This window comes from Pavona decussata, unplaced genomic scaffold (assembly GCF_977016875.1).
Source record: "Pavona decussata unplaced genomic scaffold, jaPavDecu1.1 SCAFFOLD_272, whole genome shotgun sequence".
Lineage (NCBI taxonomy): Eukaryota > Metazoa > Cnidaria > Anthozoa > Scleractinia > Agariciidae > Pavona > Pavona decussata.
The window spans coordinates 1455228-1471463 of NW_028145674.1; the positions used below are offsets into that span (position 1 = coordinate 1455228).

At 39.0% G+C, this 16236-nt stretch overlaps 1 protein-coding gene across 3 annotated transcripts; it reads right to left on the minus strand.

The window, feature by feature from the left end:
* Positions 1–3343: 3343 nt before the first annotated feature.
* LOC146455654 (pyroglutamylated RF-amide peptide receptor-like) lies at positions 3344–15190 on the minus strand. 3 transcript variants are annotated; one of them, XM_085094060.1, is made up of 6 exons: positions 15040–15190; positions 14675–14719; positions 9037–9170; positions 5951–6218; positions 4993–5238; positions 3344–4658 (listed from the first exon to the last, which is right to left on the minus strand). In XM_085094060.1, exons 3-6 carry the CDS (start codon positions 9147–9149, stop codon positions 4305–4307), a joined length of 981 nt encoding a protein of 326 aa, XP_084950186.1. In that variant the 5' UTR covers positions 9150–9170; positions 14675–14719; positions 15040–15190; the 3' UTR covers positions 3344–4304. The 3 variants fall into 3 exon arrangements, with proteins under 3 accessions (XP_084950186.1, XP_084950185.1, XP_084950184.1); XM_085094059.1 differs by lacking the exon at positions 14675–14719; XM_085094058.1 differs by lacking the exon at positions 15040–15190 and having other exon boundaries at positions 14675–14881.
* Positions 15191–16236: the final 1046 nt, after the last annotated feature.

Here is a 16236-nt window from a genome sequence, read left to right on the forward strand (position 1 = left end):
GCTGTGACTGGAAATAAGTCAAACATGTCGATAGAATCATACAGTGCCCGAGCGTCTTTTGAGCAAAAGGAAAAGATGTCAGGCACCCTAAACTCGTTTGTACATGGAAACTGCCAGCCGCTCCAGCAGATCAGCAACCAAACTCAACCGGCTCTACCTCCACAAGAAAGCACCGGGGTTATTGTACCGGCTAGTGCAAGCCAGATTTCCAGACAGATTTCTGATCAGCAAATTAATATACAGAACACAAGCACCAGCTATACTAACCAGCCGTTTCCGAACACGTTTCACAACTGCACAGTGACCATAGTTAACAATAGCTACTCCCGATGAATCCTCAGTGGTCCATTTCACTATTCCTCCGATTGTACTTTGCTGTCAACTCTTTTTCAGAATTTGAAAATGAAAAGGATTTTGAAATTAAGCTTAGTTTAAGCTCAACATCATTTTTTCTTTTACGGTTTGCAAGTTTCTGAGACTGCGCAAGGTATGGCGCGATCACTGTGTAGCTTTGTTTTTATTGATGAATGAACTTTGATGAATGAACTTTGCAAATGCGCCAGTTTGTCAGAGCGCGCGCGATTTAGCATGCATCATTGCACAAATGTATCAAACTTTATTATATAAAATTTAGTGGTATACCGAGTGGTAGCAAATCGATAAAAAGGCTATCCCGCCAGTGGCGATATCATTTTTATCAACACATGTGTGATATCATTTTTGACCAATCAGCCCGCAGGATTTTCGCGCGCTGTCAAGCACTTGTGGTTTCCCGAAGGGTTTCCCGCCGTTTGGCTGTCGTTTGGTCTTTCGGGAGTTTTTGAGTTGGTCTTTTCGCGAGTCGAAGTTAAGCTTATTCTAAAATAGAGTCAAGCACAAGCAGATTTGTCGAGATCACAGACAAGAAACTGATTGAATTCGTAGAAGAACAAGAAAATCCGAATACAGAGAGGAAAACTGGCTACCACGTCGAGTTGTGTGAGGGTGGTTGAAAGTAGCGATGAAAGCCAGGAGTAAGCTTAATAGAACAGGTATGTTCAGATTTACTTGTTACTGTAAGCCAAATTTCTAACCATATTTAATATACCATTAGTTTATACCGGGAACCTTCCTGTTTATACGTTTTCTATTTACATCGATTTTATTTGTGGCCTTTTCGCTTAAGTCTTACTTTGTATTGACATAACTTGGCCTGTTTTACGATTGATACAAATAAACATCTGACTGTAAGCTTAATATGTACTCAATTTCTTTTATACAATAAAAAGAAAATTACAGGTCGCTTGGAGATTCGACATTTCTCTTGTCATGTTAAAAAATATTTCACTCGTTCGCTGTGCTCACTCGTGAAATATTTTTCAACAAAAATTTCGTATCTCCGCGCGGCCATGTAATATCCTCTATTTATGAAATAAGAATAGGTTTTGCTTGATAGATCGGTCCCTGAGGTATGCTAAAACAATTAGACGGCTCGCTCTCGGTTTCTGCCGCCTTTGATAGTTGGCTCGGGGCTTCGCCCCTCGCCAACTATCAGCCGATAGAAACCTCGAGCTTGCCGTGTACGCCGAAGACAGAATGTACTGAATAAATTATTAAAAACGTAGAAAAGTATTCTCATGAATATTTCTACTTTTAGTAGCCTGCGTAAGAAGAGTAATTTCCGTGGTATTTTGTGCGCTTTTGGTTATTTGATCGCGCGGAAATTGGGACGAACGCTAAAGAACAAAAAAAAAAAAAAAAAAAAAAACCTGGAGGGGGGACGAGGGAGAAAACACTCTCCTTTCCCCTCCCCCTTTCTCCTTTTTTTCGCTTTCGTCCCAATGTCATCGTGATCAAAGGCGAAAAACGCTCACAACTCCACGGAGAGGCTTGCTACGCAAGCTACGCATTGTCGGAATCAGTCGCTATAATTCTTGGAAACTCTTTAAATAAACACATATGATGATAGTGAGGGTCTTGTACGACCTTCAACAGGCAAAAACAAAATTATAGTACTTACTTTCGGAAAGTCCTTTAATGTTTTCCTAATGACGAGTATGTAAACGACAAGCCAACGACTGACAAAAATTGGTCCCCTGGAGGTGAGTGTGTTTCTCATTGATATTTCGTGTATGCGCTAAGCTTTACAAAACAGTTTACAATATACTTAGGCGTCCTGGTAAGTGAGCAGCGCCCACTAAAGAGGAGGATTGTAGCAATATCCCATCATCAGCCTTAAAATGAAAACAAACTCTTGAGTAACTGCCGGTTGAGATTTTGCGAAGTGTTTTAAAAATCGCGCTCCTAGCTTTTATTTGACGCTTTATTAATTATTGCAAAGTTTAATGAGCTCAAAGGTAACAGGTTGTCTTTTGTATATGCACCATATTACATTGCCATAGTTTTACCCATATCTAGACGGGCTAAACGAAGTCTGCCCTCGTGATCGGCGACTTTGAACCTGAATAACATTTTTAATATTTGTTCATACGCAACAAGACTCGGTGTCATTTTTAGAAATTCGTTAGGGAAAAAGTTGATGTGTTTGATAAGTGTTCAGTGATAATCATGTTACCATGTCAACTGTGGCTGGCCCAAGCCGTCACCGCCATGAACACGAAGATTAGAAGCCACAGGATAAATGCTCTTTTATTATGCAAAGCGAAATACGAGGGAAGGTGGACAAATAAAAAGTGATTCAACTGAAATTAAACAAAACGGAAATCAAAAATTCTAGAAAAACATGCAAACTGAAAAAGCAATGGAGAAACTACGCGAAATGAAAAAACCGAAATATACAAATAAACAACTTAGAGCAATATTCACTAAACTGTTGCGATAAAAAACTTGAAAGTAAAATAAAATGACGAAGAACGCTAAACCGGCTTAGCAGTGAAACGACGCAATCCAAAACTTGTAACAACCACGCTTGAAAAAATTCAGCTGATATACCGACGCGGTATCAAGTGTAATTAGCAACGAGTTCCTGTGAACCTGAATGAACTAATCTTTGACAGGCTGTTTTTAAAGAAAATGGAAATTCCTATTTTTCAATAAAGAAAAATTGCTTTTCTTATACACGTAGTAACTTTTATGTTTTCAGTTGACATTAGTGTTTTTTAGTGGTTTTGATTCCTTTTTTACTGAAGTTTTGGCAAGTCCAAGACGGCGGATAAAAGATGACTACCATTTGACAATTATGATTTAATTACCACATAATGTAACGTCATCACTTCTTGTTGTTGTCCTCAAAGGAAACGCAGCTTTAATGGCCAATGAGTTATGGAGGGTGGGTGGAGCGCGATATGCCCCCCTTTCTCCCCCCCCCCCCCCCTTCGGCCCAACAAGGCGAAAAAAAGCCCCGTCTGGGTTGGATTAACATTTTAAGAAATTTTGTTGGGGGTAGGCCCAGGGATCCACACTATCATTGACACAGAGTGCTGGAGCCTATCGAGACTGTTTTAACAGGAAGCTGACTTCTGTCCTGATTATGCATTTAAGATGCCATGAAACACTAGCTTGTAACACTTATGCATGGTAATTGGTCATTGCAATAGTTTGCCAGAAAATGAAGGTGGCCTTTACTGCATATTCATTGATTGTTAGGAGTTAGTTCTATCACACTAACTTTATTTGTCACATTTGAACAGTTTTACAATGGTATTTTAAATATTACAGCAAGCTAGTGTTATAGATATATACGTAATGGATTAAATGGCACATCTTAGGTAACGTACTTGTAGTGCTTGGTTTCAGCCTTCTTTCATCAATTGTACAGTTTCTCGCCTAGAACTTTGCTGAAAATAGCGTAATTCTAAAAGTTCAGTTGATTGAAGATCTTCCTTACTAAAGCTATGTTTAAACAAAAACACTTCTAGCATTTGGCGACCAGGATTTGAGATCAATCAATTTTGTGATTTTGAAGAACAAAATATAGGATAACTAAGCCACATAAAACGGAAGGCAAAAGATTTAAAGGAACCCTCTTTAAGAAGGCAACCGTAATTCAACATGAATTTCTGATAAATTCACCACAGAATTTTAACAATTTAAGAAAAACGAAAAAAACTTAATTTGGGACAAGATAGCAAAGTTTGGAAACAACATAAAAACAGCCAAGTTTACTTTGTGTGGCTTGGCCTATGGATATACCAAAGTTCAAGCAAAAATCCACTTTTAGAGTTCTTTCTTGGTCTTGACGAAAACAACACCGAAAATAAATAAATAAATAAATAAATAAATAAATAAATAAATAAATAAATAAATAAATAAATAAATAAATAAACAAACAAACAAAGGGTTAGGCGCAATTTTTTCCAAGCATATTACTCTTTCGAATTTGTTAAAGCTTTGCCAGTCGGTCGGCTGGAGATGTTGTTGGCCATCTCGATGCCCAGTGGTTTCCTTGAGGGAAGAACTCTTACAGGAGATGAACAGCAACATAATAGTATCTTTATCTTTTGTCTGAATCGTTGGCTTATGAGCGCATATGCAAAGGGATTGACAGCGGCATTAAACACCAGCATTGTGTGAGCAATGGGAATTGCATAAGAATTGAGCTTGTAATTGCCAAAGAGCTCTATGGAATGGAGTATTTCGTCAGTATTCCAGCAGATTCCAAAGATAGCGCTGACTGTGAAAACCATCAAGGTGACTCGCTTCCGTACCTTTAAAACACCCTGTGTAAAGACAGATGCCATTCAAAATGGTCATATTTGTGCAAGAGTCTTTATCAGTATACAGCAGTCTTTGAAAGTTGAGGTATATAGTCCCGATTAAATTATAGGTGGCTACATTAAGGAAACAGAAACGATAGTCCGAAAAATTCTCATATTCCTGTCATGTGGCATCCCACGTGAAACGTTAGTTCTGTAAACAGTATTGCTTTTAGCTCCTGAATTCCTCAATTCTAGAATAACATGCGGTGGATTGTACTTTACCTTTGTGAGAAATACAAACTTCCCTAAAGAGGGTAATGTTTACCATGCTGAGTACTGTTGTGCTAGCCCGTACCTGTTGCTGACATGACTGTACATTATGATCATTCCGTTTGAACCACAAAGTATGTACGACTCTGGAGTATAAGCCAATCATCAGCGTAGAGGAAATAAAAGCGTAGAACAACCACGCCGTAAAGTAAGGCTTGTGCATCCACTGCTCAGGAAAGAGGCAAAATATGTTATCCTTTACATATGTCACTCTAAAAAACTCCGGAATATTCAGGACCAACGAGAAGAGCCAAGAGCCAAGAATAATCACCTAAAAGAGAAAAAAAGAGCGCATAATTAAAGTCCTTTCTTTTGATTGAGAATCATAAAACACAAACGAAACCAAATTAACGACTCTGAACGATAAAAACAGACAAAAATAGTGTAATGAGCCAATCCACGTTCGAAAAAAAAAACATGTAACCCGCGTCAAGCTCTGAAAAACAGGTGCAAGAAAGACACGATTGTTTTATTTTTGTTTCTCTTTGGTTTAAAAAGTGGCGCGAATTTTGCAAACAAATCATAAAGCTTAGCAAAGCACAACGACACCAAACGCGAAATTACTTTTCGACACTCAACTGAAAACTGCTCCAACCGTGGCGGTCGCAGCGGCTTGTTGTAACGCCTTTATAGAGTGTTTCCACATGACGTTACGACGGCCATGTTGGTGTCCCAAAACAAAGAAATGGCGGCCATGTTGGTGTCCCAAACTAAACCTCTGGGAATTGAACTCTATTTTTATGCAAATACTTTCTTTTGTTTCAGTAAACCAATATGGCCGGTAGTCACGTAAATGAAAACACTCTATTGTTCAAGTACTCGACGCAGTCAAAAGAGCTACAGTTTTGTGCTGTTGTCATTTAGTTGACTGCGCAGTTTTTTTATTATGTTTATTTCAATATTGAGCGAGTGGGTTGCCGGTGTAAAAAAAATTTCCGGTTAGATTAAAAGATTAACACATTTAGATAGTTGTAGTGACATACCTTGAGTTTGCGCATGGTCAGTTTTCCTTTGTTGGCAAGGGGAAATAAAACTGCAAAGTAGCGTTCAAATGCGATGGCGACCAGAGTGAAGATTGAAGAACCTGCTCCGATCCATTGCAAGGCGCCGTTTCTCAACAAACATACAATTTTTCCAGTGAATCCATCTGGGTGGTTGGTAATGTGCCTGTAAACTAGCTCCGTTGTATGAAATGTCGCGTAAATGATGTCCGCAACTGCCAGGTTCACAAGTAGATAATTCATGGGAATTCTATGGGATTGAATTATCAAACTTATTGTCAAGTGATACATTATAAAAAACATAAATCGACATGTGTTGTCGTCTCTGTCCTGCTGGTGTCGTTTAATTTTTACACTTCTCTAGGACTGACACTTGTCTATTAAGGTGATTCCCCCTTAAAAGAACAAGTAATAAAAAATTTCTCAAAGTTCATCCAGTTGGTAATCATGCTACATATATTAAAAAATTGCAAGAAAAAATAAGAGTCACCGGGCTCATTTTTGTACAACATGGATGGCCTTTACAGCAACTTTGCGACCAACGAGGTTCTCATAACTTAACTTAACATAACATAACATAACATAACATAACATAACATAACATAACATAACATAACATAACATAACATAACATAACATAACATAACATAACATAACATAACATAACATAACATAACATAACATAACATAACATAACATAACATAACATAACATAACATAACTTAACAGAAAGGGGCACTAGAATTTCTGAAAAAGTTAAGTTATTAGAGAAGTTCAACAATAAAGACTCTGAAATACATTTTAAACCATCTTAGTTTTGTAAGAGTTATTCATTATGTAACAAAATCAAGAATTCTCTGCACACGTACACACCCAGCACTATCTAAAGACTTGTTCTTTACAGCCTTAAAATCAAAATATTTTAAAGCATAATTTTAAACTTTTCTTGAAATCGAGACATATTGCAGATAACGTTGTGTAATTTAAATTCATGCATTAAAAAGTGGGGTCACCGTGCTCGTTGTCGAACTATTGATCCTCAAAGCGCGAAAATCCTGTTTGAAAATCTTTACGGACGAGAGAAGACTGGGTCGAGTTAAAAAAAGACAGCTCCCCGATCACAGGTACTGTAGAAAGTTCGTTCATTAAATTTATCTGCGTTTGCCTGTGTACTGTCTTCATACAAATGGCCAGTGAGAAATTACTTAAACGAAAAAGAAGGGTCGACTGTTATGCGCAGAAGAGGTGCGCAGTGCAAAACAGGGGAATCACCTTAAACAACCAACCAATTACAAGGAAAGTTAATTCAGGGAAGAGAAATGTTCTTAAAATTAACCTTCTTGCTAAAGTGAGATGAACTTTATTGATCGACGTTTTTCATGTTAATCTTCGAAAGAGAGAAGATGTTTTACTTTTTTTGGTTTCTCCTCTTAATTCACTGTTTATCATCTTGGCTCTTTAGACAACTTGCCTTTAGAATATACCATCCAGACCCTAGCGGAGAAAGTATTCGCTGACAGGATTTCTGGTATCGTGGGTACTTTGCACTGCCAATCTTATTAACGATATTTTAGTTTTGGTATTTACTTAAGCAATAGACCGCACTTTCCAGAAGTTTACCAGCGTAATAAAACCACGCGGGATGTTGGGAGAACACGAGAAAGCTTGTAAATCACGAGCCGCAGGCGAGTGATTTACAAGCTTTTCGAGTGTACTCCCAACATCCCAAGTGGTTTTATTACGCTGGTAAACTTCTGGAAAGTGCGGTCTATTGCTTTTATGAAATAACTACTTAGACAAAAACACTTAGAAATCGGCGCTTTTTATTTTGTAACTTGATCAAGTTGTTTATTCTCGTCAAATTCATCAGTAAGGCGGGAGAACCAATCACAAATCGGGATCTATTTTGAGCATAAACCTGTTGAATCGCCGAAGGACGCATCGCAGTTTGAGCGAATGAATGAAAGTGTTTTTTAAGTTAAATTACTGTCTAACTCTCACAAAAATGTGTCTAAAAAAGGTTAATGCCTTGGCGAAAGAATGCTTTTTATCAGCAGATAGCAGTTACTGATGAAAAGCGGACAGCGGCTTGGTGAGTGAAAAAACTTCACTTGTTTTGAGCTTGGCCAGGTCTTCTTTTTCTATTGCTGGTTTGTGCATGGTATTTTGCATGCCTTCTTGCTTAAGCTGTTTAATTTTGGGGTCAAGCATTTGGTTTGAGAGGACAAAACGTGGGTCGTGAGCGAACCTTATTCCTAAACTGTGTGGTGGTGTGTTTAGATATCTCTCAATGCCATTTCTTATTGACAGAAGAGTCGCACGGCTGTAATTTTCGCCTTCTTTATTTCTTGCTTAGGCGTCAAATTGCCTCAGATTCCTGTCCAGCTCTTCGACCGCCATTTCCGCCAGACTTACGCCAATAACCTTTTGTTTACTCCACTCTAGGTGAACAGAGAAAGAGGAATTATGATTTGAGCAGTTAATATCAAATACCTTGTACTCGGGTTGAAGTCGGTTTTATATTGTTTTAAACGCTTCAAGTTATTTGTAAACAACTTGACTTTGGCATAACCTTCAATAAATTACAAATTTTGTACTGTTTATCAATACTGTTTGAGCCGTTTATTTTATAAAATAACAGTTTCAGTGAAAAGCCAGGCTAAAAGATTATTCATGTAATTAAAACCAACCTGTGAATACGGAAACTGCCCACTGTGTTGCCTGCTTGGTTTTTTTGGCTTGTGCATTTTCGACGATCGAGTCAAGTTCTTCGTTTTCCACATCGGCAAATCTTCTCTTTTTGCTCGACCTTTCTTCTTCTGCCTCAGTATTTAAGCTCTCCTTTTTAGAATTTGGCTCCGAATTTTTATTGTGCGGCAAAAGCACATCAAAGCCTGACAATATGTCGAAGTTCGGAAAGTTTTCGTCGCGCTCGTCGGCCATTATCGAGAAATCTCCAGCGGGAGAGCAGCGGGAGTTTACCGGTACAATAGTACATAGGTTTGGCAACTCTATTGACCAATCAGAACGCGCGTAGTATGTTAGTTATTTTATAAACGTGAATATACCTTCTTCCCCGATTTCTCTTGATGATGGCACAAACCAGAGAGTTTCCAACGATGCATGTTATGATGAGTATGGACGCCAGTGTTGTTATGGCAACATCGGCTGATTGGGACATGATTGAAGGCAGACACGCAAGCTTTAATGATAAAAAAGAAAAAAAATGTGTCAAAAAAATGAACAATGAACTGTTAAAATGAAGAAAAACGAACCGAAATTTAAAAGCTGCAATGCAAGTGTTTTTGATGTAATCCAGTGAGCGTTTTAAATAGAATCGACAGGTAAGATAATGGAGTTAATGGTGTCATACCATTCCTTAGTTTCATTATTTCAGGACGTGAATTTTGCAATTCTTGCCCGTTTAGTATACTGAAAAAAAAAATGTCTAAATTCGGAAAGTAATTGAATTGTCAAGAAAGGCTCTTTTAACTTCATCTACGCTCGTAATAAGCTTTAAACTTCACAAGGCTTTTGATAAATTGACAGCAGTCGTTGTCCGCTAAATCACATAGCCTTCTCACATAGCCTTTTTACAGTCTACTGGCATATTTTTAACTTTTCTTAAATGGAAGAAAACATTTGTTTACCATTTTCAAGGGCAGTGTTATATGACAATGTTATGACAATAGTTTTGAAAGAATTACTCTGGCATAAAGCTGTCATTCTATCTTATCGATTCATTTGTGCTCTTATTGATTCTTATACTCCCTCATCGACTGCTTTTTCCCTCACCAACTTTTATACGCTGTAATCACTTCTCTTTTCCCTCTCTTTTGTCATGAACTTTTATTTGCTCTCACGCTAAATCTCATGCGCTCTCAACAACTCTCATACCATACGCTTTCACATTAACTCGGATGCGCTTTCATCAACTCTCATCCGCTTTCATGTCAAATACCATGTGCTCTGATCAACTCTCATCCGCCTTCATGTCAAGTCTCATGCACTCTAAATACTTCTTCTTGGCCCTCATCTACTTTTACGCGCTCTTGTAAACTCTCATACAATCTCACCAACTCTCCTGCGCCTTCGTGAACTTAGTTACGAACTTCCGTCAATTCCCTTGTCTGTAATACCTCTTACATGCTTTCATCAATTCTCTCGTTACCTCCTACACGTTCTCATGAACTCTCAAGTCCCCAGCGCTCCGCTTGACTCTCACCCTCTTTCACAGACTCCCAAACGCTTTCTTCACTTTCAGTCAACCTTCGTGTACTTTCACCAATCCTCATGCATTCCTTTGACCCTTATGCGCCCTTATTGTGGAATGTTGTTAGTTGTGCAACCGCTCCTTCAGTAGTTTTCCAATAGAACAGTTCGGATGAAACACGTTGTCCAAGGTTAGAATTAAAAGCAGTTGTGTTCTCTAACTCTGGCTGGTTTAATGGGCCCGGAATATTACATTGATGACGAGAAACGGCATTGATCTGGACAACTGAGGGATAGGACGAGAACGACAGCCGGATTGAGTACACCGAACGACTCGAGCCTTATTTCACAGCGAATGAAATTACGGACAACAACAAGAAGCCAGCGGTACTGCAAAGCGCATGTGGAGCGAAAACTTACAAGTTAATCAGTAATTTGGTAAATCAATGGAATCCGACCGACAAGTCGTTTACAGAGTTGGTCAAACTAGTCAAGAATCATCTAAATCCAAGATTCTATTCAATCGTCTATCGGTTCAAATTTAACAGCCGTTTTCGCCAGCCGTGATAAACAATACAACAATATGTCGTCGAACTGAGGAATTTATCGGAGCACTGCGAATTCAACGACCAACTGGAGAAAATGCTTCGTAATCGACTGGTTTGCGGTGTGAATGATGAACGCATACAGCGGAGATTGCTGGCGAAAACTAAACTGGAATTCAAGAAGGCAATGGAATTACACGACAGGAATACACGTGATCTGAAGCACGGAAATCCGAACGAAAAAGCGAAAGAACCACGAGTACACCGTGTGACCAAAGAGCTACCGAAACAAAAACAATCAAAAGAATGTTATCGTTGCCAAGGCCAGTTTTATGATGCCGATAAGTGCAGGTATAAAGAAGAACAGTACTATCGTTGCCGTTAGAAGGGTCACAAAGCAAACAATTGTCGCAGTAAACATAAAACGAATTTAAAAACAGCAACAAATCTGGAAACACACATCGCCTGGAGACATCAGCAGATGCGGACGAAGAATACGAAGAATACACAATGTTTCACCTAGCCGCAAAGGAGAGAGAACCGTATCGAGTCGAGCTAGAAAAAAAGAAGGAGTTCCGACAAGCTTGGAAGTGGACACCGGCCCGGATGCTACGATCATCAATGAAGAAACTTATAAGAAAATCATTGATAGAAATTCTGCGAGAATCGACCGCGGATGGAAACAGCTAAAGTGAAGCTCCGAACGTATACAGGTGAATTAACCAAGGTGTAAGGAACTGTGAACGTTGTTGTGAAGTATGAGAAGCAAGAAGTAGAACTGCAAACATTCGAAGTGGAAGGATCAGGGTCTAACGTACTAGCTAGGGACTGTTTGAGAGTTCTGAGACTCAACTGGAAGGAGCTGTTCAAAATGCAAGTTGACGAAAACAACCTAGAGTCTTCACTTGGATGGTTGATCGACCAGTACCCGGAAGTGTTTCGAGAAAGACTTGAAACATCCACAGGCCCGAGGGCAAAGATCCACGTGGAAACAGAGGTAAAACCGAAGTTCTTGAAGGTGAGACCAGTCCCATACGCCATGGCAGGGAAGATTTAGGCTGAACTCAAGAGGCTACAAGATGAGGGAACAATCGAACCTGTCCAGTTCTCTGAATGAGTAGCTCCCATTGTACCTATCCTGAAACCAGACGGCTCCATTTGTATCTGCGTAGACTACAAAACAACTGCCAATCAAGTGCCTAAGCTGGACATTTACCCCTTTCCCGAAGGTTGAAGATCTCCTTACAACCTTAGGAGGAGGTGAAACATTCACTAAACTGGACATGAGTCAGGCCTATTAGCAATTCCTTCTGCATGGAGAGGCCCAACAGTACACTACCATCAATACACACAAAGGATTGTTCCAGTACAACCGCCTGCCCTACTGAATATCGTCGGCACCAGGAACATTTCAGCGAAAAAGGAGGGAAGTAACTGCGGAACATTCCTTATGTAATCGCCTGAGTGGATGACATCCTAGTGTGCGGAGCCTGTGAAGAAGGTCACTTAAACAACCTGGAAGAAGTCTTGAAATGACTAGCAAGCAAAGGTTTACGACTGCGGAAAGACAAGCGTGTGTTCATGGAACCTCAAGTAACCTACCTGGGTCACAAGGTCAGCAAGTAAGTTATTCAGCCGTTGCAAGACAAGGTCGATGCCATTGCCAATGCACCAGCGCCTACGAATGTGTCAGAGCTCTAATCGTAACTGACGTGTTCTTCCTTGATGTGTTCGTGAATTGACATTTAAACCGTGTGGTGTGTTGAGAAAATTGTCTTAATTTGGAAACTCGGCTAATTGTTAAGGAAGGTTGTTTAGTTTTCACCTGCTCTCGCAACAAGGTTTTATGGATGGTCCTTTAACTCAAATAACCTTTTACTGAATTTGAACAATCGTAATCCGGTCTAACCAATTGTCGTGTGAAACTTTGTTGAGAATTTCATGAGGTGCTTTGAGACGTTTTCATTTTAATTTTTTACAGTCTTTTATCAAAATAATTATCCCAGGTTGTTTTTCCCGTTTCGTAAACTGAGAAAAAATTATGTCTATTTACCATTTTCAAGGAACGTGTTTTGAATAATATTATGTTTTGAAAGAAACGCTCTGGAATAAAACTGTTACTCTCTCGTATAGATTAACTTGTGCTTTTATTGACTCTTATACCCCCATGCCTTATGCTTACATCACATCTCATACGCTCTTATATCAACTCTCCTCATACTCTTTCCTTAACTCTTCAAGAACTTTCATTAATCCGGCCCAGTCCTCCGCTTGACTCTCACTCGCTTTCACGCTTTCTTCGATTAAAGTTAACCTTTGTGTACTTTCGTCGATCCTCGTGCGCTTTGTTAACACTAAAGCGCTCTCAAAGTTTCTTATTCGCTTTCCTAAGATTAGGGTGCTCTCGTATAAACTCTGACGCGCCATATATCACTCGGATCGTACACTCTCATCAACTTCAATATTCTTTCGTCCTCTCCGACGTGCTCTCATAAACGTTGACGTACTGGGAAATAAGAAAAAAAACTACTCGTCAATTACTCCGCTTAAACTAGGCATCAAAAGAAACGTTAAGTAAAGATACAGGACTGAGCTGCAATTACAAGCTCATAAGTGTTATTTGAAAGGATGCATTTTGCTCAGATCTTATCCACAAAAAATTGGTAGATCGATTCACCCTGGAGCTATTTAAAGTTTCCTTGCGTTACGAGAACTCTCCACCGGATCTGTTCACTGTGTCCCTGACGAGAATTTACAGAACTTCTAGCAGATATACAATTTTTCCTTTTGCTAATCTATGCCGTTTCTTATTTTTCTTTTTAGTGAGCTCATTAAAATAAATGCATAAGATAATCATTATTTTCTTAACATTATAGCTATAAGAACTGCAACCAACTCATTTCTCACCCATTCCTCAAGGATAAATACTTTTCAGTTGAAATTAAAATGTCAGCAAATCGATCCTTTTAAACGCTTATGGCTGCAAACGAAGGAGCTGCTCACTCGGTCGTTCAGCTGTTCATCTGGTTTCGCGGATTTGCTCACTCGGTTTTTCGTTCGTTCTTTTTCACCGGTGAGCGCTCGATGGACCGTTTGATCGTTAATCCGGCTATCCGTTTGCTCATGCGGTTGTTCGTTCGCTCGTTTTTCCACTTAATGCGCATTCATTTGCGTTTCTGGTTTGTTCAGTTGTTTCTCCGTTTGCCCAGTTCTCCTTGCTATTCATGGGCATAAACATGTTATAAACAAGTAAATTTAATCAATCAAAAGCTGTAGTAAAACATTACGACGCTTTGAAACGTCTTCTTCTAATTTTTTTTTACAGTCGACTATGAAATTATCTCAGCTTATTTTTAACGTTTCGTAACTGGAAGAAAACATCTGTTTAAACATTTCAACCATGTTAGGAATAATGTTATGACAATAGTTTTGAAAGAATTGTAATTGAATAAAACTCTTATTTACTGTCACCCTCTTACCGACTCTCGTGCGTTCTTATCAGCTCCCTTATTAACCCTCATGCGCTCTCATCGACATTCATGCACTCCTACATCATCTCTTATAAGCTACCAACTAGGATGCGCACCCATTAACTTTAGTGCGTTCTCATCAATTTTCATACGCTCTGATCAACTTTCAAGCGCTCTCATGTCCTCTTCTCAACTCCTTAAGCGTTCTCCTCAATTCTCCAGAGTTCCGTTTGACTGTCATCGGTTTTCATCAACTCCCATACCTTTTCTTCGGTTTTGTCAACCTTCGTCTACTTAATTCGACAATTCTCATGCGTTCTCCTAACCCTTAAGCGGTCTTAGAATCCTATTTAATTTATAAAACTTTTTAAGTGCTTTCATCTGAACTCATGCGCTATATATCACACGTATTGAGCACTCAGTTATGAACTCCAATGCTCTTTCATCATCTCCCATGCGCTTTATAAATATTGACTTACTTAAGAAATAAGGAAATAATCTTCTCGTCTATTGCTCCGCTTGAGCTAGGCGTCAGTAGAAAAGTCAGATAAACATACAGGTCTGAGCTGTAATTACAAGCTCACTTTTGTCTTTTCCAAGGATGCATTTTGCTCAGGTTCAAGGTTGGTTCAAGGTTTTTACTTGCGTTTAAGATGTTTGAACCGATCATTAACCCCACAAAACAAAACTGATATTATTTTTCTTTTCCGTTCTTTATAGACTCCGTTGACGTTAATTATTCTCACATCGAAATAGTACTGAAATTGTTCAGCAAAACGGGTTTGTTTAACTAAACCACCCACACGTAGGTCTCTCTATTAAAATAGAAATATCTGTTTCTTACCTTCGCACTTTGAAGTATAAGGTGATAATGCCGATCTGCTTGTTGCTTATGTTAACAGGTTGTTTTTACCTTCAGTTAAAGGTTTGACAACTTTTAACTTTAACGGGGAGATAATTTGCCGTCTTTGCTAAATTTATGACGTCATGGTAAATTCTTTAATTACTTCGACTGAGACAGACTTCCGGCAATTTATTGTCTATTCCTGATACGCCTCGGCTCTTGTGCCAAACGCGAAATTTATTATAGTTTTAGCTGCAATCGAAACGGTGCAAAGAAAATTTGACAGGAAGAAAACTGAATTGTTGTTATGCCTTTGGACATCAAGGTTCAAAATTGTAGCTCTATGCAGTTTTCCCTGCCCAGACGCATAAGTGACGGAATAAATAATTAACCCCAAACAAACCCACTCTACGGCGATGAACATTAGAAGAGCACAGCTGGCAGCAGATCGAGAATTGCACATTCGAGAAATTTATCGTGACCATTAACATGGGATAAAATTTATAAGATAAATAAAATTATACACCAGGAATACAGCAGGCAAGAGGTAGATACTGGCGACTGCAGTGGTTCCTTTAGGGAACCACCCTAAAAAAGGAAGATGTCGCTAATGGCAATCCGTTTAAAGATCGACCACTTACTAAGGAAACTCCCCCTTAGGAAAGGACAAGTAAGCTCTCCTTTAGGAAAGGAACTTAAAACAGAATTATATTTAGCAGAACACTGTAAACTTTCTTGAAACATATAATCAGTGACTAAGGATGGCTTTACGCGTTGTCGGAATTAGTCGCTACGGTTTATGGAAACTGTTTAGATAAAAACACATATAATGAAAGTGTACCCTGGGTGCAGACGTCTCCTATTTCCTTTGTTGTACACGGAAAAGGGACGTCTGAGTGACGGAGTCGCTAACCGTGTTCCAGTATCATGCTGTTCGGGATTCAAATTTCGCATAAATTAGGAAACATTATCCGCCAAACAGCTAAAGTGCGACCATCTGCAGCGTGTCGTTATATGTTCATTTTGAGCTGGTCGCTCAACAATAGCAGCTTTAACACGACAATTGTTTGGAATTACAAACGTAAAACTCGTGGTTTTGACAAGAATTCAAGAAAGCGACCTAGCGAGTTATGATCGGTCAGTAAAGAAACTAAAATTATCTAATGGATTTAGAATTCTTCCTTGAAAGCTTTACAA

Bases quoted from the DNA above. Each gene is read 5' to 3' on its own strand.
- LOC146455654 (XM_085094059.1), bottom strand. From the start codon at position 9,149: ATGTCCCAATCAGCCGATGTTGCCATAACAACACTGGCGTCCATACTC. The intron at 6,219-9,036 runs GTATATTCACGT...TCAATCCCATAG, and splicing joins AAGAGAAATCGGGGAAGAAG to AATTCCCATGAATTATCTAC. The intron at 5,239-5,950 runs GTATGTCACTAC...TTTCTCTTTTAG, and splicing joins TGACCATGCGCAAACTCAAG to GTGATTATTCTTGGCTCTTG.